The 23,596-nt window shown below is 34.1% G+C and overlaps 1 protein-coding gene across 6 annotated transcripts in view; it reads left to right on the forward strand.

Moving 5' to 3' along the window:
* Positions 1 to 23,596, forward strand: part of LRBA (LPS responsive beige-like anchor protein) — a 718,950-nt gene that overhangs the window by 177,861 nt on the left and 517,493 nt on the right. For all 6 annotated transcript variants that reach the window (XM_087437546.1, XM_087437548.1, XM_087437549.1 and 3 more), the window contains exons 30-33: positions 798 to 1,245; positions 10,454 to 10,587; positions 21,866 to 21,944; positions 23,430 to 23,563. In XM_087437546.1, the coding sequence (XP_087293672.1) occupies positions 798 to 1,245; positions 10,454 to 10,587; positions 21,866 to 21,944; positions 23,430 to 23,563 (795 nt within the window). The remainder of the gene's footprint in view (positions 1 to 797; positions 1,246 to 10,453; positions 10,588 to 21,865; positions 21,945 to 23,429; positions 23,564 to 23,596) is intronic.

Below are 23,596 nucleotides of genomic sequence, written 5' to 3' on the forward strand. Positions count from 1 at the left end.
ATTTAGCAAGATAGAATATTTTTGTTGGAATGGAGTGAATGCCTGATTGGAGGGAATGAAAGTCAAACAGAGAGAAAAGGTGATGCTCCTTGTTGAACTAGATTTTAAGGATTATTGAATTATTCATGTGTATAGGAGGGGTAACAAGTTTTCTGGCAGTAAAAACCATGTTTGAGGTAGAGGTCTCGGGATTATTGTCCAAAGAAAAGGACATGTGTAAAGACACAGAAGCCCAGAGCATTGTCCCGTGTTCAGCAGATTGCAAGTAATTTGAAGTTGTAAAGTATAGTGTGCGAGAGCTTGAGTAGCAGGAGATAAAGTTGGAAATGAATAGTCATCTGATATGTATTTATTGACCACCTGCTGCTGCCCAGGCATTCTTATAGGTGCTGGCGATGACGTGTTAAAGGAGACAAATTCCCTGCCCTGATCAAGTTGACGTTCTAGTAGATTCATATTATTGAAGAGCCTTGTTTATCCTAAGGATTTTGGACTTTTTTTGTAGTCCAATGGCTTTCAACCTTTTGTTGCTACCCATTGGTATGTCATGTTCAGTTTGGAGGGTTTTCTCAGGTATTTTGCTATCATTTAATATTTTTATTATTATTTTATTATACCATCATTTTGATTATAGGTGGCGTTTACTCAGTACATTTTATAGATATGTAATTTATTTTTGCCTTTTAGGACATGCCATATATTTCATAATTTAAAATAGTAGATGGCTATTAGGACTGAATGTACCCTTTTAAAATTGGTTCTAAATTTTTTAATTTGTATTTCTGTTTCTGGGTAAGATGTAGAAAACACACCAGCAGCATTCAGCCCGTTAACTCCAGCATCGGTGGAAGAATCTGAAAGCACATCATCTGCTCGAAGGAGGGACTCAGGCATTGGGGAAGAAACAGCTACTGGTTTAGGAAGCAATGTAGATGTAGCTCCTCCTGTAGCACTTCCAAGTGTCAGTGCTGGCCCAGATGCCATCAGTGAGGTGCTATGTACTCTTTCTTTAGAAGTCAATAAATCTCAGGAAACAAAGAATGATGGAGGAAATGAGTTGGATAACAAGGCTGCACCATCAGTTCCAGTTTCAAAAAATGTCAACGTGAAGGACATTCTCCGAAGCTTGGTTAACATACCAGCAGATGGAGTCACAGTGGATCCTACCCTTCTGCCACCAGCCTGCCTTGGAGCTCTTGGTGATCTATCTGTTGAGCAACCTGTGCAGTTCAGATCTTTTGACAGGTACTGTATATAGTCTTTTGTTTAGGTATGCTTATATTTATAAATTATGAAGATTTAAAGGGTAAATAGGAATTTAATTTAACTCTGCTAAATTTTATAGTTTTAACATTAAAAAGGGATGTTTTGATTTGGTTTATAAAAATTACAAGGTATATTTTTGTTGTATGGTTTGTAAACCATTTCAAATTTTTATTTATCAACATACCAATAAGATGATTTAAAAATAATTTTAATATTACATCGGCAACTTGTATGTTAAATAAATTTTTTTATTTGTTACAACTTAGAAATCACCTATACTTACAAATGGATACCTTTCACTCCCTTGCTGTCAGTAGTATGCCAGCCTTTTAAAAAAAAAAAGTGGGACTGTGGATTCCAGCAGACTTGGGAATTCAACAGGGTGTCCAGAACCTTGACAGTTTGTGAATGCTGACTACAGATTTCCTTACTCTGTTGGCTCTGCTGCCCTAAGAAACCTTTTGCTAATTTCCCTGAAGATTTTCTTTATATATTATTAAATTTTCTGAAATTCTACCTATGAGACATGTATGTATTAGAGTTACTAAACATATTCTTTTCTAAAAATCAATATTTTTATCTGGAAATAAGCTCTAACTTAGAGAAGCTGCCAGTTAAAAGAACTTTTATTTTGAGGCCGGCCCGGTGGCGTAGTGGTTAAGTGCGCATGCTCCGCTGTGGAGGCTTGGGGTTTGGATCCTGTGTGCGCAGTGATGCACCGCTTGTCAAGCCGTGCTGTGGCGGCGTCCCATATAAAGTGGAGGAAGATGGGCATGGATGTTAGCCCAGGGCCAGTCTTCCTCAGCAAAAAGAAGAGGATTGGCGACAGATGTTAGCTCAGGGCTGATCTTCCTCACACACACGAAAAAAGAACTTTTATTTTTCCTGAGTCCTTTGAAAGGGAGTTGACACAATACTCTATCCACAGTGCATATTTTATTGTATGTTTTCTATATAACCACATACATTCATCAAAATAAGGTAATTAACATTGATATAATACTACCTTCTAATCTTCAAACACCTTTCAAGTTTCACTGATTGTCTTAATACTCTTTATAGTAGAAAGATCCAGTTCGGAGTTATGTGTTGTATTTTTTTGTGTCTCTTTATTTTCCTTCAATCTGGAAGAACAGTTCCTTAGTCTCTCCTTGAATTTAATGATCTTGACACTTTAGAAGATGATAGCCCTATTGTTTTGTAGAGTGTCCCTCAGTTTAGATTTGTCTATGTTATCTCAGGATTAGATTCAAGTAAATGCATCTTTGGCAGGAACATCACTGAAGTGGCACTATTTCTTCTTGTTGCACTCTAACAAGTGATACATGGTTTTATCTCATTACTGTTGTTCATTCTGATCATTTATTAAAATGGTATTTTTTAGATTTCTCCACTGTTAAGGTACTGCTGTAAAGAGGTACTATATGAAACTCTTATCATCCTCATCAAATGAATTCACTTCATTCATTATATGGCCTTATGGTTTCTTAGTTTACTCAATGGGTTATAATCTGTTGTTGTTGTTATTATTTATGCTGATGCTCAAATTGTCTCTGATTTGGCCAGTGGGATTCCCTTCCAGTTGGTTTGTGTTTTCTTTTAACATGTCCTCATCATAATTTCTCTCTGGTGGTTGTTTATTGCTTTGTGTCTCCTGTTTTCTTTATTTCCTCTCATCTTCTACTTCTCTACTTTAGACTTGCTGTGGGTTGGCACATTAGATATTCAAGCAGGTTAAAATTGTTTATGGTAATTAGGGTGCTCTGAAAGAATACAGGGAATATATAATTTTAATGAAGAATCTTTTTTGTCATCATCCTCTGTCATCCTGTCCCCTCTACCTCTGTCCTGGAGTGATGAGATTGGCAGAGTTTAAATTCCAGGTAAATAGCATATTGGTATATCTATAATGTGACCTTATAGTATAGTGGCTGCTAGATTCAAATGTCGTTTTCTTTTTTTTAACAAGCTTTATAATATAGGAATTAAAATATTTACTCTAGAGATCAGACAAAATTGAGTTTGAGTTCTGGCTCTCTCAGTTATTAGTGAATTTGGAGAAGTTACCTCATCCCCCTGAACCTCAATTTTCTTATCCTCAAATTGTGTAACACTGTACAGCCATTAATAAGAAAAAAAGCAGAACAGTATGGTATTGATGTGAAATGGTACTGAAGATATATTAATATATAGCACTTAGCATAGAGAAATCACTCAATAAATGTCAACTTAGCTATCATATCTGGTGAGACATTCAGTCACTGCTACTTTCTGTTGTGTGTACGTGTGTATATATAAATACTAAGTACTTGGAATACATATTATAGATAAAAGGATTATATTCCCAGTATATACATATGATGCTAACAAATCAATAAAATTACTAACCTGCTAGAAAAATTGACAAATGACAGGAATGGTTAGTTCATATAAGAAGAGAAATACTGTTAATATGCAAATATGTAAAGATGGTTTACATCACTAATAATGAAGGAAATAAACATTAAAATAACCATGAGATAATTTCCTCTGATTACATTGGCAGAGATTTAAAAGTTGATGCCTAGTGTTAATGAAGGTATGAAGAAACATTTTTATATTGTTGTTGAGAGGACATATTGGTACAATGTATTTGAGAGAAAATTGGCAATATTAATTAAAATTTAAAATATGTAAACTTAATTACATCTCTAGAAGTTTATACAGAAGATACTCGGAAGAATAAGATGTTTTCTGCCAGAGGAATTTCATAATTAAGCTAATATCTATTGAGCTTTTACTCTGTAACTGTCTATTTTATTTAATTAATTAGTTAATTTTTATTTTTTTGGTGAGGAAGATTGGCCCTGAGCTAACATCTGTTGCCAATATTCCTCTTTTTGCTGAGGAAGATTGGCTCTGAGCTAACATCTGCGCCAATCTTCCTGTATTTTATATGTGGGATGCCACCACAGCATGGCTTGATGAGTGGTGTGTTGGTCTGCACCTAGGATTCAAACCTGCAAACGCTGGGCTGCCAAAGTGGAGCATGCAAGCTTAACCAGTGTGCCACTGGGCCGACCCTAAATGTCTATTGTAAATGCATTTTTTTGATAGATAGATAGGTAGATAGATATTATTTTTACCCTTACTTTACAGATGAAGACGCTAAGGCATAGGGCAATTAAGTAAGTAGCTTAAGCTCTTATGCTAATAAATGGAGCTAAGATTTGAACTATGGCTGACTGACTGTAGACCTTGTAATTTGGCTGTGCTATGCAAACATAGATGCCAATCTATGAAGGATTGGTTACGTGTTATTTTTTATACATATAGTAGATACTATGCAGCCATTAAACAGAGAAAACAGAACACTATGTATCGATGTAAAATGATATTGAAGATATATTATTAAATGAAAGAGTAGTGTACAAAATTGTTTAGAATTTATGATATTTAAAAAAAATATATATGTTCACATATACCTCAAAAAGTATATATCAAACTGTTAATAACAATGGCTATATTTTTAGGGTGGGAAGATGTGTAAGTGATTAGGTTTTTTTACTCTAAATTTTTATAATTTGTTTAAATTTGTATTAATCTTAGATTGAGTAGTCAGAAATATTTAAGTGAGAGTAGATTTTTAAATTTAATATATCTTACTAATATGCTCAAAGAAAGTTGTTTTCTTATAAATGCCCCAAATTAAATTTTGGCTTTTATTTCTTTTTAAATAGTGTAGAAATTAAATCTATGCCTCAGTGATGCCTTCAGTGAATAGGTTATGAACTTAGGAAACCATATGTAGATAATACATTTTCAGAGGTTTATTAAAATAGAAAATAAAGAGCAGTTTTGGTGATAGCATTTTTTAGGTTGTTATTTGGAACTTAGGTGTCTGGTATGCATTTAACATATTGTCTGTGGTGAGCAAACTCTGTTTTTTTCCCCCCTCTTTTTCTTAGCAAGAGACACCTTTTGAAAAACTGTTTTCATGCAGCCTAGACCAGTGGCATATCTTTGGGAGTTTCAAAGCATCCCTCTGATCATGTGTTTATCTCTGGAATGCTTTGTCAGAAATCACAGCTCTCCTCATATCTTAAGAATTATCAGCTCCCAAGCAATAGCTGGAAAGTTTAGAGTAACAGCTACATGAATGGAACCTTGCTGAAAGGCTGCCAGGTTGTGGGCCTTTGTGGATGGCAAGGTGTTTGTGTTCATTCCCATGCCAAAATTCTTGCTCTTATCTAATTTGAAGATCCTCTCTGGTGATTAGTGGATGCCAGGGATTTATCTTGATAAAGTTCAAGGGCTTGTCTGGCTTTTCAACTAGATCCTTGGGGGCTAAAGTGCTGGGCTTAAAATGCTCTTTTCTCCTTTAGCGAACTATTTGTATGTTAAATAAAATAGCATTTATATGAAAGTTTGTGATCTTTGAAACTTATATGATTCTAAATGGAATTTCTAAAACTTAGTGATCTGGAAGACATTGTTGCTCTTTGTCTGTCGTTAATAAATAAAAAGAAACTTTGAAAAATGCCTCCGTAGTTCATGTAAAAACAAAAAAGTCAACACTTTCTGTATGCGGAACCTCGAGAACATTACTTCTTTCTCATCTGTAAAATGGGGATAATAATATGTAGTACTTACCTCATGGGTTGTTGTAAATATAAATAAGATAATTCACATATGTCCTTAACATAGTGCTTCACAAACAGTAATTTTTCATTAAAGTTTATACTGAAAAAAAACTATAATATGTAAAATTTTATACTTTAATATTTGGGTTTTAATTGACAGTTTGGAAAAATAGCTTGCATAACTAAAAGACATACCTGTCTTCGTAATTCTTCATGACAAAAAATTTGAAGTGCTTTTTGTTAAAATTGATGGCAGATATTAAAAATTCGGAGTTATTTGTTTCTTAAATATTAACAAGGATTTCAGTTTGTCTCTTAAATAGAAACTTAGGCTGTAGCCTGAGAACCATGCCAGAAATTTCCCTAGCACATTGCCTGGCATATGGGCTCTCAAAGTTGTGGCAAATGCATGTTGCATTTTCTTTGTGTTTTCCAAAGCATTTTAAAAAAATGTGAAATGCTTAGTTCTTGCATGATCAATTTTGAGTAGTGGTAAATTTAAATTTCTAGATTATTTTCTAAATTGTAGAACATGCTTTACTAGTTTAGATTTACAGTTACATGCATACGTGATAAATATATCTTAAAGATCCCTTCTGTTGAAGATTTTAGTCTTTTACATGAAAACTTTTATTAAACAATTGGTAAAGGGAATGAAATTACCCTGAAATCTGCCTACTGCTTAATATGCTTTTAATTGGATCATTATGACTTTGAATTTTCTGTTTTTCTGTGACCCAAAGCTGAAGCATTATTATGTTACTTCCTCAGAAATGATTGAATCACTCAATGAATTTGGAACTTGATTAACTTTATTTCTCTTTTATGTACTAAGCACATAGCTGGGCTAAAGAATGTAACTTTTTCCATTTGTGAGCAGGTATATTTTTGTATTTTAGTAATAGTACATACATAATTTTATATCTTGGAAATCTGTATTACCATTGCTTGTAGATGATTGTAATATAGAATTATGTTTAAATGTTAATATGATTGTGGTGATGGGTGCACAACTCTGTGAACATACTGTTGTACACTTTAAATGAGTGAATTGTGTGGTATGTGAATTATATCTCAATAAAACTTAAAAAGTCAGTAGGAGGAAACAGTTCAAATTAGAGGCTTTTGTTTAGACAAACCTGGAATTGTAGGGCAGTTCTGCTGTTTACTTTGGCAAGTGAGTTTACCTTTCTGAGCTTTGCTTTTTTAATTTTTAAAATGAAAGTAATATATATGTTAGGATTGTTTTGAGAATTGAGTAATAATTCTTGGCATTGTCAGTGCTTAATCATAGCAACTATTAATAATTTATAAGTTTATATAATAGGATCATGTGGGAGCACAAAGAGTAGTGCTTGCGAACTTTGACTTGGGGAGTCTGGGGAGGCCTTTGAGCAAGATTTTGAAAGATGAGAAGGAAGTTTGCTGGCAAGCAGGACTAAGAGGAAGGGATCTTGGCAGAGGAATAGCATGTATAAAGGGTTGGAGTTGTGAAATAATATACATGCTCAGGACCCATAAGAGCATATTGCAGAAGTGCCTGAGGAATGCTGGGTTAAATGTAAATTCATGTAGCAGGCTACATTTCAGATGTATCGGGAATGAGAATATGTGAAAGATCTTGGACAATATTTACTGAACTGAAATAAAGAATTGGTATTCATGATTGAAAGCATTAATGGCAGTAGTTTAAAGGATTAAGAAGGAGGTCAAGGGGCTGGCCTGGTGGCGCAAGCGGTTAAGTGGGCATGCTCCGCTGCGGTGGCCCAGGGTTCGCCGGTTCAGATCCTGGGTGTGCACCGGAACACTGCTTGTCAGGCCATGCTGTGGCGGCGTCCCATATAAAGTGGAGGAGGATGGGCATGGATGTTAGCCCAGGGCCAGTCTTCCTCAGCAAAAAGAGGAGGCTTAGCAGATGTTAGCTCAGGGCCGATTTTCCTGGCAAAAAAAAAAAAAGGTCAAGTTCATTTGTTGTCTTTAATTAACCATGCCATATTGGACAAATAGAGATTGTGTGTATTATGGAACATCTGTACTGTAATACATTTTTTCTGTTATCAGTTTTCCAACATTTTATTATGAAAATGTTCAAACATATAGAGAAGTTGAAAGAATTGTACAATGAACACCCATAGACCCATCACTGAGATTCTGCAATTAGCCTTTAACTCTATTTGCTTCATCATGTAATTCTCCATATATCCATCCTCCTATCTGTTAATCTTATTTTTTTGATGCATTTCAAAGTAAGGTGCAGATGTCAGTTCACTTTACTCTTAAATATTTCAGCATGCAGATCTCTAACTACAGATCAATAGTTTTTTAAGGTAAAATATACATACAATGAAAGGCACAAATCTTAAACGTACCGTTTGATGAGTTTTGACAAATTTATATACCTGTGTAACCCAAATCCCCAATCACGATATCATCAGTATTGAAAGTTTCCTCATGTGCCTTCCCAGCCAATGCCTGTCATCATCCCGCGGAGGCAATGCTTGTTCTCATTTTTTTCTACCATAGATTAGTTTTATCTTTTCTAGAACTTCATGTAAAAGGAAATACAAAGTTTGTGTTCTTCTGTAAAGCTTCCTTCACTCAACATATTGCTTTTGAGATTCATCCATGTTAGTTTTATCAGTAGTGTGTTTCTTTTTATTGCTAAATATTATTCCTTTGTATAAGTGTACTTCCATATTTTTATTCGATTTTCTGCTTAAAGGATTCTGGGCTATTTCCAGTTTTTGGCTATTATAAATAAAGCCTCTCTGAACGTTATTGTACACATTTTTTGTGGACATGTGTTATGTTGAGGAAGTTCCTACGGGTGGAATTGCTGGTGCATAGCGTAGGTTTGTGCCTTAAATTTCAATTATAGAAAAAACAATTTCACTTTTCTGAATATTATTTTCTATTCCTCCTGTTGGTGCTTACCTATTGTATGAGTGAACTAGATCTTGCTGGTTCTTTCTTTTGTGAACAAATGTGAAAGTAAATTCTCCATATTTCTTCTCCCCTCCTCCACAAAAAATAGGTTGCTAGGGAATAGGTAGCTAGAGATTTTCTTAAACAATAGGCTTTTAAATTTCAGCCTAAAGTAGGAAATACACAAATTACATTTTGTATTGTTTTCTGAATGTACCATCAGCACACATGTACACACACACATACACACATACACACACGAGGGTCATATCTACTCGCCCTAAAATCAATAATCTTCATCTGATATAAGCTACCATGATTTAAGCACACCATTTTGGATTGAGGGCTCAGGTGGCTGTTGCTTCTATTTTTTAGTGTGTAGTTAACATTGGCAGTCACCCTTATAATGATGTGACACCAGCTACCCCCAAGTACATTGAGTAAGCCATGCCTAGCACAAGAGAACTTGATTTAATTGGCAACAGTGTTGGCTGTCGCATGATAGGCACTGAAGTAAAACAGAAAAATACAGATAATTGTATTTCCATTTTGCTTTGCATTCTCTTTTTGATGTAACAACAAAAACAAAATGTATTTTTAAAGTACTGGAATTATATAATTTTCACTTTTGAATACATTTATTGGGATCAAGTATCTTAAGTAACTTTATTTAGAAACTGAATACTTTAAAGCTGTTAAGGGAATACTTGAAGCTTGCAGTTACAATAGTGTCAACAAAAGATGTGATTAAATAAATTGAATGTTGAAGACTTTAGGCTTATGGTTAACACCAGGTAATTAAAAGTAAGCACTGCTGTGGGAGTGCATTATATATCAGCTGTCCTCTTTACCTCATTAACTGGGTTTTGCATGTTTATGGAGCTAACTTCAATTAAAAATACCTTGTAAGTTATGCCTAATAAGATCTTTTAGTTACTGTTTTGGTATAAAGCATTACACTTTAATTGAAATTGGTGTATCATAAATAGCTATGTTTGAATAATACGCAAGATGAACAAATTTGATTATTTGTTATTTTTGCATCTAGCTTTTTTATACCTGTGCATTGTTTTTTTCTATATAATATTATCAAAAGACAGTCTCTGTGGGTTAAAAAGAAAAACTTGGGTTGTATACATGTTAAAAAATTGTTTATATCTGCATTTTTTACCTTATAAGATTTCTAAGGTTTTATGATTTCAAATTAGCAGTGCTTTAAAATCCTTGTAGAAACATGTTGAGTTTTCTGCTTCAGTTCTGAGGTTAAGAAAATGTTAATTACTTTTCCACTTGAGTGCCAGAATTCCTTTTTTATATACCTTTGGTTATATTTTAAGTTGGATAATTAAAGATGATCCTAAATTCAAAGAATATTATATAGTAAATATGTTTAAATGTTAAAGTGGATAATTGTATTTCCATAGAACATTGTCTTGATTCTAAAAAAATTGAAATGCAGATGTATGTGAACACCATTGAAAAGATTTCTTATTGAGAGAATATTCTAAATTGTATGTCAAAATAGGATTACAAAGAACATTAGAAAAAGAAGTTAGTTTCCTACTTGCTATTTTGAAATTCATGTAATTAACTTGAGTGATCATCTGTATTTTAAAATCTGTTTCCTTTCTTTATTACAGAAGTGTCATCATTGCAACAAAAAAATCAGCAGTCTTACCTTCCACGCTTACCACAAGTATACCTACCAATGCAGTCAGTGTGGTTTCTTCAGTAGATTCAGCCCAAGCCTCAGATGTGGGAGGAGAATCACCTGGTGAGTTATTAGTGGTTGCAACAAAAGAGTTTTTAGATCCCATTTTAGCAAAGCTTAGGATTTTTGATGAAGTTAAGAAGTTTTGTTAAGCATGTTATAAATCATTATGCTTTTATATTATACTATTGATTGTTTAATAATTTTCTGAATAAATTTCAGTAATTTCAAATAAATCAAGGATTTCAATGTTTTTCTCCACTTAATCATAGCATTGTGTGACAAATCGGATTCTGCTGGTTCAGTGGATGAATGCATGAATGAATGATAGATTTTTTAAAATACTTTTTTCCTTTTTCTGCACTTGAGATTTGTATAGATAGTGGTTTATACAAGAAAGTTTTGGTGACATCTGGTCTTTTAATCTGGTTATCAGTTATCAAATGTTTATGTAGTATCCAGTACTTTTTTTTTCTCTTGCATATTTTTCTGAATTAGAGACTTGGAAAGGGAGTGCTGCCCCGAAGTATATCATTATTCTGGCATTAGTTATAATGGTTCAGTAACTCTTACCGCAATTTGATTTTTGCCCATGTCTCTTTCTATATTCCTTCCAAGTGTAAAAGCCTTTTGGTGTATATATGTGGGTACAAGATCCTAAATCCCTAGATGTTGACTGACTGGAAGCTTAGTGATAATACCAGGTAAAATTGAAGCGTATTGTGACATTAAAATGACCAAGTTAGGACAAAGGGGATATTATTTTATTTTCATAGTAGTTTTCTAAATGTTGTGCTGTTTCAAAAAAAACCAACTAGTTAGGATATCCCCAAAAGGATTCATTCTTGTTACTCGAGAATGAGATTAATAAAAAGTAAAAGGAATTTTGAAAGAATGACTAGGTAGGTTATATTAAAATCAGAAATAATGTTTTTCCTTCATCTTTTGGGACATCTCAGGCCCGTCTGCTATTCTACCTTTATTTGGTAAACTAGTATATCTCAGAGAGTTTTGTTCCTAACTTGATGTTTCTACTAGCCAGTTACCAGGGACATTTTATTTTTCCTTTTTGTGTGCTATAAATCATGTGTTCCAGAAACAGAGACTACAATTATTTATTTCTTTTGTCTTCCCTGTTTTTTTTTCCTTCACTGTAGTTATTTCACTTGTGTTAACAAAAATTTTTTTTCAAAGGTTTAAATGTGATTAATTCCTTACAAATTTATTACTGTTTAATGATAAGAGAAAATGCTCTCAGTAGGTGAAGTAAAAAAATATTATATGTAATACTTTACACACCATGTAATCATAACTATGTGAAGTATATACCTTTTATACATGGAAGAAGCGAGGAAATGTACTCTAAAGTTACTTGATTATCTCCATGTGCTTGAACTACAGGCAATTTTGATTTTTGAAGTTTAATTTTAGGGTCTTTTCTAAAATTTTATCGATAATGTTGTATTATTTTTATATTTAGGACAAACTAGTGATTGAAAAAAAATTTCTACATGGAAACCAAAAGCTGCAATGGGAGTGGACAGAGTTTTGTGCTGCCTTGCTTTTATTTTATTAAAAATTTTTTAAAAATTAATAGGTCTTATTTTTTATATTAATTTTGGGTTACAGAAAAATTGAGTGGAAAGTACGGAGTTCCTAAATATCCCCTCAACCCAACCCTCTCCCCATTCCCCTATTATTAACATCTTGCAATAGTATTGTACATTTGTTATGTTATTCATCATTGTCTTAGTGAGAAAATTTTATAAAGGAAAATAAGTGTAGAACTCTTGCAGATTTTTTTTCTTCCTCATTGTTTCATTATACTCTGATGCTTTTTTACTTTGGAGGAGAAACAATTTGGTAATCTATTTTGGGCTGTGTATACAAATTTCTGTTCTTCCACCCCCATCCAAAGCTCTTTAAAAAGAAAACTAGACCAGCCCCTGTTGGGAAAGAGGCAGAAGTTACTAATATCTATGAAACTGTATGCCATCATTTAATTAATTAATTAATTAATTAATTTATTTTTTAAATTTTATTTATTTATTTTTTTCCACCAAAGTCCCAGTAGATAGTTGTATGTCATAGCTGCACAGCCTTCTAGTTGCTGTATGTGGGACGCGGCCTCAGCATGGCAGGAGAAGCGGTGCCTCGGTGCGCGCCCAGGATCCAAACCCAGGCCGCCAGCAGTGGAGCGCACACACACAACTGCCAAGCCACGGGGCTGGCCGTCATCATTTTAATTCAGTAATAGTGAATTCCTAATAACTTCCAAGAGCAAATGTAGTAAGTTCAGAGTTTCATAGTACACTGAGTAAAATATTTTCATCTTATTTTGGATATGTTGCCCTGTAATTTCAGCTTATGGGACAAAGTAAATAGGATCTTCTGTTTGCTTTTAAATATACTTTTCAAAATTTAAATCATGCAGTCTTCAGAAGAGATGAGAAACAGAAAGAAAGCTGAGATTAATGGGCAATATTTAATATAAAACAGTATAATAAATTTCTTTCTGAAGCCATTGTATTTTTTCCAGTAAATCCATTTTAATATAAAATATTCACCTTGAAGAACCATATGCAGAATTACAAAATAATTTGCTGTCTTGGAGACTATTATATTTATTGGCAAAAACCCACAAAACCTTGCATCCAGCCCCTAATCTACCTTCTCCCCCCTCCCCCATTATTTAAATTTTGTATAATTTGTGGTGGTGGTTCTCAAATAGTTCCCAGGCTTTTCCATTTTGGGCTAGAGTTTTAGCTCTTTCCTCTTCCTCGCTAGCCCTCCTTATTTTTTTTTTTTATTATTATTATTTTTTTAATAATTTTATTTATTTATTTTTTTCCCCCAAAGCCCCAGTAGATAGTTGTATGTCATAGCTACACATCCTTCTAGTTGCTGTATGTGGGACGCGGCCTCAGCATGGCCAGAGAAGCGGTGTGTCGGTACACACCTGGGATCCGAACCCAGGCCGCCAGCAGCGGAGCACACACACTTAACCGCTAAGCCATGGGGCCGGCCCTAGCCCCCCTTATTTTTTAACGAATTTATTTTTAAATGCATTATTTTATTCATTCCTTTTTAGAGTATTCCAAGTCTTTATAATGATGGTCTGTCTCTGTATCATTTGTTTTGTTTCCATACCTGACTCTTCCTTTCCTCATCTTCTTTCCCTAGGCTCTTGTTGTCACTTTTATATGGTGTCCCCATTTTTGTTTGTTACTTCTAATCCATTGCATTAGCTGCTGCCATGAACATTACTGTCTTGATAAGAAAAATCTAACCAATCTAGTGTTTTCAGTCGTCCTATTTCTCACTCTTCTACAGCCCCACTTTACATGCTCTTGCCTGCTGTACTTGCCCTTGTACCCTGTTCTCTTTTCATTTGGAATCCAAATCCTACAAATAAAGAGTTATCTGTCTGCTATCAGTATTTTTAACTGATAGGTGTTTGTTTTCTTTTTGCTAAGTGTTTTGATTTAAGTTATTTGCCATTAAAAAAATAAGTAGGCTATACATATTGAAGTTTATTTTCCTTCTTCCGGTTCAAGCAGGATTTGGGAAAAATGATTTGTGGATGAATTAGTTGTAATTGCATGCTGAGCTGAGCAGTTCATTTTTGCAAATCTGGGTAAGTTAGGTATTAGTCTTGGTTTGATGTTGGATGATTTTCTTTATATGAAAATATAGTTAATTCTGTCTCTGTGGACCTTAAACCTTTGTGCCTTGGGATGACTTCAATTCTGAATTTTATAGTAAGTCAGCAACAAAAAATGAACTGTTCAAATTCAGTAGTAGATTATTGGTTAATAAAAAATATACTTATAGTACATGGTACATGAGCGAAAATGAGAATTTCCTTGGAAGAAACCATGTGAATATAAAACATAAAGTGTGAGTTTTGTACCAGAAAAGTTTAAACTGTTTGGAAATTTTGATATCAAAATGGGATTTCTAAATTTTACATGTGGCGCAATTAAAGAGAAACTAGGACTGGATAGAGTTGGATCCAAGAAAAAGAATTAGAGCTTGTCAACTTTATATGAGGTCAGAAATTCTTCTGTCAAAATATTATCACCCAAATAATTTTATAATTTTGCAAAAAAATTGAGAATTTGTACATTTACATTTTAAAATGTTGTACGTTATTAAAACTATGACTAGTATACAAATTTTGATTATCATACAGATTTTAAGTTTTAGTTTGAGTAGTATCCCTTAGCTTCTGTGACATTTTATTAGCAAAAAAGTATAATCTCATAATAACAATGGCAACTCATTCTTAATAAATGGTAAAAGATATTCATCAAAGAATAAGGTATACCATGTGTATATGCATATTTTCAAAAAAAACTAAACAAGAAGACAGTTTTTAGTAAATATATCAAAATCTGGAAATTTTAAAATTACTCATTAGCATAGCCAAGGTTTAATTGCCTACAACACAAAACGTGTTAAGATGTTGTTATTCTTTTTTTCAAATATGCTACAGTGTGTTTCTACCATGATGAAAGCATAAATGATTAAAACAGAATTGAAGCTAACCCAATAGAGGAACCAAATAGATAGTTCTTCAGTAATTTATACGCTAGGTGTTTGCTAATTTGCAAAATTTAGTAATTATACTACTTACTGTGGTATTAGGCTCTATTCTGTTTATTAAGAGCCATGCATATTGTTAATTAGTATGTTTATTTTTAATGTTGAAGGAAAATACTTGATTCTTTGCTTTATATAAGATTTGACCAAGAGGCTCTTTCCTTATTCAATAAAAGTTTTTTTTTTATTTAACGAAGAGTTTTTACTGGGCATATAGACCATCCCGTCCCTCTCTGAACTGGTCCAGAATGGGTGGAGAGAAGAGAGGGAGAAAGAAAAAGAGAGGGAAGTTAAAAAATACAGTGTTTAGGGATTCAATATTGGCATTTGTTTTAACGATATTTTATTGCAAAGGACACTATTTCTTCAGACCCTTAGGGACCTTGAATAAACAATTGGCTATTCCCTGGATAGATGCTAGACAGATGATCTATTTGCATTTTCCTTTTTGTTCTTTTGAATGTCTGGAAAACTGTCAGTTTGAAGGAGCCAGTTTATCAGTGCAAGGATAAGGAAAAGATAACTTAATATCATTCCACATTTTGGAAGTATCTTCTGCATTTACATATGTGTGATCATCTGTTGAAAATATTTAATATCAAATTAATTTAAAACAATAAATTTGTCATAAATTTATGATTTTTATCTGAGTTGGAAAAATGCAGAATGTATTTAGAAATTACATTTTCTCTCTGGAAGGAATGAAGGACAACCTGGTGTGAAATTACTGATATATTTGGTTTATTTTTTTGTGTGGTTTTTTTTTGTTGTTGTAACTATTGCTAGTTGATTTATTTCTTTGTTGGTAAAGTGTCTTCTTATGATTTAAAAACACCACTTTGTAAAAATCCCATTTCTACTAGTCTCGTTTAGATTTGAAAATTGGCATTACTTCTGAGGTAGTGTCAGGAAGGCATTTTTGTTATTGTTTTATTTAGAGCTACCATTGCTCCTGATCTTTTCCAAATTTTTAACGTGCATTTTAGCTCATTAAAATTAGGATCAATTAGCTCAGTAAAAGCTAATTTTGTTTTATAGCTACTGCTTAAAGCCTCCTACAGACATTTTCTTGATATTTATTACTTCTGTCTCTACTTTTAAGTAGATGGGACCTTATATATTTCTTTTTATCAACTTCAGAAAAGTTCAGGAAAAACTACCGATAGTCCTTTTAGAGAAAATGTCTGATATACTCTAAATAAAGATGGTCTTTAAAAACTACCACCAATTACCAAAATAAGGCTCAGAAATATTTAATTAATCGTTGGTAATAAAGTAAGTGGTCAGCCATGGTTCAATATCATATTGTTGTCAAGAATTTAGAAAGTTGCAGGTGGTGTTAACTGAGTATAATAAAGCTATTTGGTCTCTGAAGTACCTTATTGAGTGTTGTGTAAGAATAGAACGGTTGGACCTGACTCTCAGAAATACCAAATACTAAAGAGTGAAAAATTTTTTCAACTTCACCTTGTTTTACCCTCTAGTTTGAGATTTTTTTGTGAAAAATGCAAAAATGGAAATCTTTTGGTGAAATGGAAATTGACATATGTACTTTTGTAATCCTATGCATTAGGATAGATTCCATTCAGTTTGTTAGAGTTTTTATGTACAGTTAGCTCTCAGTTGAGCAGGTTGGTGAGGGTGGGAGGAAGGTCAGCAGTAAACAAAATTCCAGTAAAAAGGAAAGTCAACTCTGATTATCAAGGGAAGGGGAGAGAAATGTGTTATGGAAAAGAGATTCACTATGGATAACTTTCTTGTAGGAATATGCTCATCCTAAGAGGTAGGCTCAGTAATTAGCTAGAGGTTAATTGTGGAAGATTGCTGCAGTGCCCTCTACCCAAAAGTACCAAGCCTGTGGGGGATCAAATAGTCTGGATTTCTAGATCTTTCTCTTTGGCTGAGACCTGATAATCAGAACTGCTGATTATTGATCAAGTTCTGCCTAAAGATCAAGCATGTTTCAGGGAAGGTCAAGTTGTCCCAGATCCTTGCTGTTTCTTAATCAGTTAAATCTACAAAACCCCTGATTGGAGCTTGGCTGTGTTTATCTATACTCAGAATTGACTTTATTTGCCTTACCTAAAAGAGCAAGTGGAATCAAAATGCCCAGACACAATTGAAGTGAGCCTGAGGAAATTGTGGGAGTGGGAGGCAATGACAGACTTTTAATAAAAGTAGTTTCTTGTATAGGACAGTGAGTAGCTCTACCAAATGTTTATGGCTATGTTTTGTTTTATACCAGTCTGATAAATGAAATTGTTGGAAATCTACTTTTCATAACAGTTAAATCTGGGATTGATTCTTTACAGTTTCTAGACTTTTCAACAGAATTTACCTTTAGTTTCTTCCTAAGTTTTTATAGTAAATTTTTTAAAGCACTTTATGAACTTCATCTCATTTAAGTTACCTATACATAATGTCACATGAATAATCGTTGAAGAATTTGGGTGTTTTCAGCCCGAAGTATATAGACTAAACGGAAACATGATAACTTTCTTTAAATATCTTAAAGGCAATCATAGAGTAGAAGGGTAGGAAAGGAAGCTATCATTCATTGTGTATTTACTATGGTCCAGGCTCTAAGTACTTTTATTTAATCTTCAAGGGTGGGGGCTGGTTGCCAGGAGAACCAACCATGTGATCAGAGGATTTCAGTCCTACCCCCTGATCTCCGGGGAGGTTGGGGGTAGCTTGAGGTTGAATCAGTTTCCCTTTTGTAATTAATAAGTGTTTTGTGAGGAGGTACTTTGAAATTATTTAAATATCCTGTTCCTTGGATTGTTAATTTATCGTATCAATATGGCCTCATGGCTTCCTATTTTATTGGATGGGTTATAATCAGTTACTATCATTATTTATTTTGATGCTCAAATTGTCTCGTTTGGTCAGTGGGAGTCCCTTCAACCTGGCTTCTGTGTCCTTGTGACATATCCTATCATTCCCTGGGCATTTGCTTGCTTTCTAAAAAACAAAACTAGATATTTCAAGCTCATTTTGTACTTTTCTCCCACAGATCTTGAATCAGCCCTTTCTCTCTTTTAGTGGAGAATAGTATTTAGAAACCAGGGTCTTGACATTAAGTGTTAGGGTATTGCTTCTCCGAGGTTCTCTCAGTGGACAGAGCTAGGGACTGTATATAGGTATTTATGTGAATGATTGTGTATATTTTATATATACTTTTATATATACCTATATTTAGTGAAACCATGAATTCACACAGATACCCATAATTTCAAGCCGTACCTCAAAGTTCTTTTTAGTTTTCTCATCTACTTAAATGCCCTCTTCACATTGTTTGGGCTCCTATACCTTGCTCCAGATCAGTGCAGCCCCCACCCTCGTGCAAATCCTTTCCTTGATCTGTTCCAGCTAACTGGTTTTGGTTGACTAGTTCAGGAAGGTCTGGGAAAGAGGGACCTTTTGCTCTTTAAAGCACAGTGTTTTTATATTGTGGTCATAATGGGAAAAACACTGATTATACTTGTAACACAAGTTCTCAGGTGAGAGGTCTAAGTTTTTAAGCCTGGTTACATTTACTGCAACATTTGGAGTCCTTTAGTAGTGAGGAGGGTGACAGAGATTGTCTCCTATGGCTTGTATCTTTGGAACCACACTACAGGAGGGCCCTTAGTTCTTAGATATACATCTTCACCACAAGCAAATCATTATACTCAGACAATATGTTAAATTATACAATTGTTTCTCCTCTACTGTATGTAATATTTATTTGTAGATTGGCAAAATAAAGATTTCAAATAGTTACACAATTCTTCCTTATTTAGTCTTTTACCAAATGTCATATTTGATTCTGGTGCTTTCTTGATTTTATCCATTGTGTTTTCTCAAAGTTAGGTCTCAATTTCCAGCTGACTACAGTTGTTAACATGCTTTTGGTTGTGAAATGCATTGATTTGAGAGATGCTACCATGTGGAAAAATGTGCGTTATACCATGATGAAATAGATTATTAAGGAAAACAATTCTTACTTACTGATTTCTTTAGTTCTGGTCCTTTTTACATAAGCCCATGATTGCTATCTTTCTCTGCCTGACTTCATGTAAAGTCTCTGTCAATGTCCTCCAACCAAAGACCACCAGGGATAAACCTTTGGTGGCATAAGTTAGTTCAGTGAGGAAGAGTGCATACAAGGAGAAGACTGGCATAAGTTAGTTCAGTGAGGAAGAGTGCATACAAGGAGAAGACTTGGGGTATCTCAGTAATAGAGTGTTAGAAAAGATTTATTGCAGGATTTGAGCTTATATTAGGTGATTTTGGGGAGGAGTTAAGGAAGTGGGGCTTTCTTCTGAATTGGATACTGTCAGGAGCCATGGGTAATTCTATAATTAGATATCCTGATAAATCTTAGCTGGAAGCATGGATGACTTGACTGAGGCTAAAGCTATAATTTGTAAAGAAATAGCAGTCATTCGTATTAGGATTTGGGATGTTTGATCATTTTTGTTATTTGGATGGAGTTCATGTTTTCGTGTGTTGGGACATGATTACAGGATATTGTTTTATGTTGATTCATCATGGTCATGATGTAGCTTTTTCTGATGTTGATGTTTTATGAAATTGTTTATATTCAGTGAGAGAACACTAAGACCTAGCTGTGGGTTCTAACCCAGCTTCTAACAGCATCAGGGTTATTACCAGGCCGGCTCCCGGATGTCCAAGGCTGCTTTTCTACCTTCTCATCTATTTCTATCATCTTTCTTTCTACATTCTAGATGAACATTTCTTCTTCTATTGTTTTATTTCTGTCCACACCACTTTGTCTCCTTTAGGTGCTTCCAGCATACCCATGCCTGAAGTTTTGAGAACAGATCAAATGCATCAGACCTCTGATAGTACATAGATTCCAGAATCCTTCAAGCCTGTCTTTTCTCCTTGTTTTTCAGCTTTGCATGTTTTTTGTTTCGTTTGCTATCTTTCTTGGTCTATCCCTCCACAGAATTGTGATGGGATTTCAGTCTGTATTTACCCTAATACTAACTTGGCACTCTCTTAGGATACTGCTTTTAGAAACTGAAACTTTACTTCCTGAATTGCAGCTGTAAGCAGATGTGCGAGTCTCCTGTACCTATACACTCCTGGTCATTAGGATACCATCCTAGTTGGATTCCAGTGACTCTTATGGTCCTTGTGTCATAGAGGGCATTTGACACTGTGTGTGTCCATTCTTTTCTTCCTTCTTCTCCCTAATATATTGGCCTTAGAAAGCAAATGGCTCTTCTGTTTCTTCAGGTCCCACTCCTAGCTTAAATTGAATGATGCTCTATCATGTACATCCTGATTCTTAAACAGAAACTTTATTTTCCCCCTGCTTTCTTGAGCTTGTTAGAACTCTTCAAGTCGTAGTAAATTACCCTCTTTCAAGACTTGTCATAGGGCCGGCTCCGTGGCTTAGCGGTTAAGGGCGTGCGCTCTGATGCTGGCGGCCCGGGTTCGGATCCCGGGCGCGCCCCAAGGCACCACTTCTCCGTCCAACGCGAGGCCGAGTCCCACGTACAGCAACTAGAAGGATGTGAACCTACGACATACAACTGTCTACTGGGGCTTTGGGGGGAAAAAATGAATAAATAAAATCTTTAAAAAAAAAAAAAAAAAAAAAGACTTGTCATAATGTATGTTGTTCCTATTCCTATCCATTCTTTGACTCTGTCAGAGTTAATTTCCTGGTGATTATTTTTCTCTTGCCAAGTAAAATTTATAAGCACAGTTATTTGTTGAAAACATAAAGACGATGACTCTTGTATAGGACAAAGTAGTTTGAACATTTTATACTATAAGAGAGTGAATTGGCCATTCGACAACATAGATATACAAGAGTATTTAAGGGTATCTGGGAGTATTCATTGGAGAGTAAAATAAGATTACAAGGTGGAAATTAATTTTATACAGTAGTTTGAACAAAGATAGGGACATAAAATAGTAGGAAATAGGGAAGTGTGTAACGGCTGGGAAGATTGACTTACTAAAATATGAGAGATGGGAATGATTAAGGGAATAATTTCTGCAGTTAACATAAATTGAGGACCTTCTATTGTGTTAGATTCTCTAGGCTCTAGAGATAGATGGATGAAAAAGATGAGGTCTCTGCTTTCAAAAAAATTAGTATAGTAGGAAGGAATTTAAAAAATCAACTGAAATACAATGTGACAGATGCAACAACAGGTTATATACTAATAACAGTGATTTAAATGAGGGAATGGTTCTGCTTGAATCATTTAAGAGGTTTTTCAGGTGTTTGCTAGACTAGACTCAGAAGCAGTCATAGTATAGCGGAATTTATTTGGTGACTGAATAAGGATAGTTTTCACGGTAATGGAGGTATATCTATTTAAGGCTAAATTTGAAATTAGCTATTTCTGTTTTTTGCTTCAGTTAAAAAGTTTCTACTTGTAAATCTCTGTTGCCACTTGGCGTTGAGTAGAAGAAATCATAACTTCAATTTAGTGAGTCAAAATTTACTTTTCTATTACTTCTTTAGCTGATTGGAGGATTGAAGGATTGCTTGGTGTGATAATCAACTCGTAACTGAGATTTACATATTAAATGCTTCAAGAAAAACCTTGTTAATTGGTAGATTTTAATATTATCCAACTTATAATGGGAATTTAAAAATGCATTATGATTTTTTTTTGTTGACTTGGTATAAAGATAAGCTTTTTGTTTGAACCCTTGTATCCGGAAACAGAAAATTGCTATAAATAGTTATTTTCTCTTATAGGTGGTAGATCATCTAATGCAAAATTGCCGTCGGTTCCAACAGTTGGTTCAGTTCCACAAGATCAAGTTTCAAATATGAGGTATTCAAGCTACTAACTTGTATATTTGTGGTTTATTCCTTTTGATGACTCTTTAAACTGTGTAGCTACACTTCTTTTTAACTTTAGTTTTTAAACATACATGACATTTGGAGGCTTTGGAATATTTTAGAAGTTCCTTTTAAAAGATTACAAGATACAAAAGGTTCATGAGAAGTGACTGTTTGTGATTAATAAATGCTATGTGCATAACAAATACTTAATTACACAGGTAGTAGCTTATGGCTTGTGTTTCATATGATTATAGACTGAAAGTTTGGAATTTGTTGTTCCTCTTCCATAAAAATACTGAAATAGTAAGTTATATGCAGTCCCCCAAAGCCCCAATGGTACTGAATTATAGATAGATTTTTATTGTCATTAACCTTGTTTAATTGGGAATATGCATTTCAAATTCTAATTTGGAATGCTATGAATATTTTTCAGTATTAGATCCTTTGTGGCCAGAGTTCTTGATCCTCCTTACCACAACTGGAAAATTCATAGGACTCCACAAATATGGGCACTTGGTGCTGCAGGTGTAGGCTTGTAGTTGTGATATCATCCAGGGATAAGAGGCTCTATGAGATAAGTAGAAAGAAATAGTATTATGGTAGTACCTGGGAAGAGATGGTTATTGACAGCAGAAATTTCCAGCAGCTTACATATTGATAGTTTCAGTAGCAACTCTTATTGGTAATATGAATAAGAAGTATTCCTTGTGTGAATAATAGATAAGTTGTGGCTGTTTGTATATATGTTTGGTTTATAAATTAGAAACTAAAGCTGTGGATACCTCTGAATTTTCTGAAATGCAGGGGGCTTGTTTTTTTAACTCATTAAATATATGTGTATATATGTGTTTATGTGTCTATACATATATGTATGAATATATATGTACATATAGTCACAAAGACATATATTAATGTGTAAATTGAGATTATAAATGTGCCAGTAAAGTATACTATTTTCAAATTAAAAATTGTTCAGAGTGTATCCGAAAGAAATTGTTACAGAGATAGACATCAATGAAAAAGAATATAAACTGATTCCTTCAGTTTATAAACATTTGTTGAGTCTATACTATATGCTGCAACTGAGAACTTAGAAATGAAGACTAGTTCTTGAACTCAAAGTGTGATAGGTCAGTGGTGAATAGACAGATTTGATAAGGACTTGATAGAGTTTGTTTAGGTTATAGTGAGGCTAAAATCAAGTGCTCTTAACTGGCCAGTTAAGACTTCCAGTAAGAGCTGATGCTTGGAGTGGTTTTTAACTAGGTTGTTTGTCAGGGCTGGGGGTGGCAATGTAGAAGAGAATAAAAAAGGATATTTCAGGCAGAAGGAATGGTATGCATAGCAATAATGATTCTTTAGGTGATTTTAAATTTTTCACATAATTTTACATGTCTGTGGAAACTCATTTTAAAAACTAGAAAATTGATAAATTCTGATGAATAGTTCAGGGAACTTAACATCTTGCCATTAGTATTACAGAGAGGCTTGAACATGCTTTGGAAAAGGCAGCTCCTCTTCTGCGAGAAATTTTTGTGGATTTTGCACCTTTTCTTTCTCGGACACTTTTGGGTAGCCATGGACAAGAACTGCTTATAGAAGGAACAAGTAAGTGATTTTTCTTTATTTCATTTTATATAT

The sequence above is a fragment of the Ceratotherium simum genome, chromosome 12, assembly GCF_057802395.1.
Source record: "Ceratotherium simum simum isolate JZ-2026a chromosome 12, ASM5780239v1, whole genome shotgun sequence".
NCBI lineage: Eukaryota > Metazoa > Chordata > Mammalia > Perissodactyla > Rhinocerotidae > Ceratotherium > Ceratotherium simum.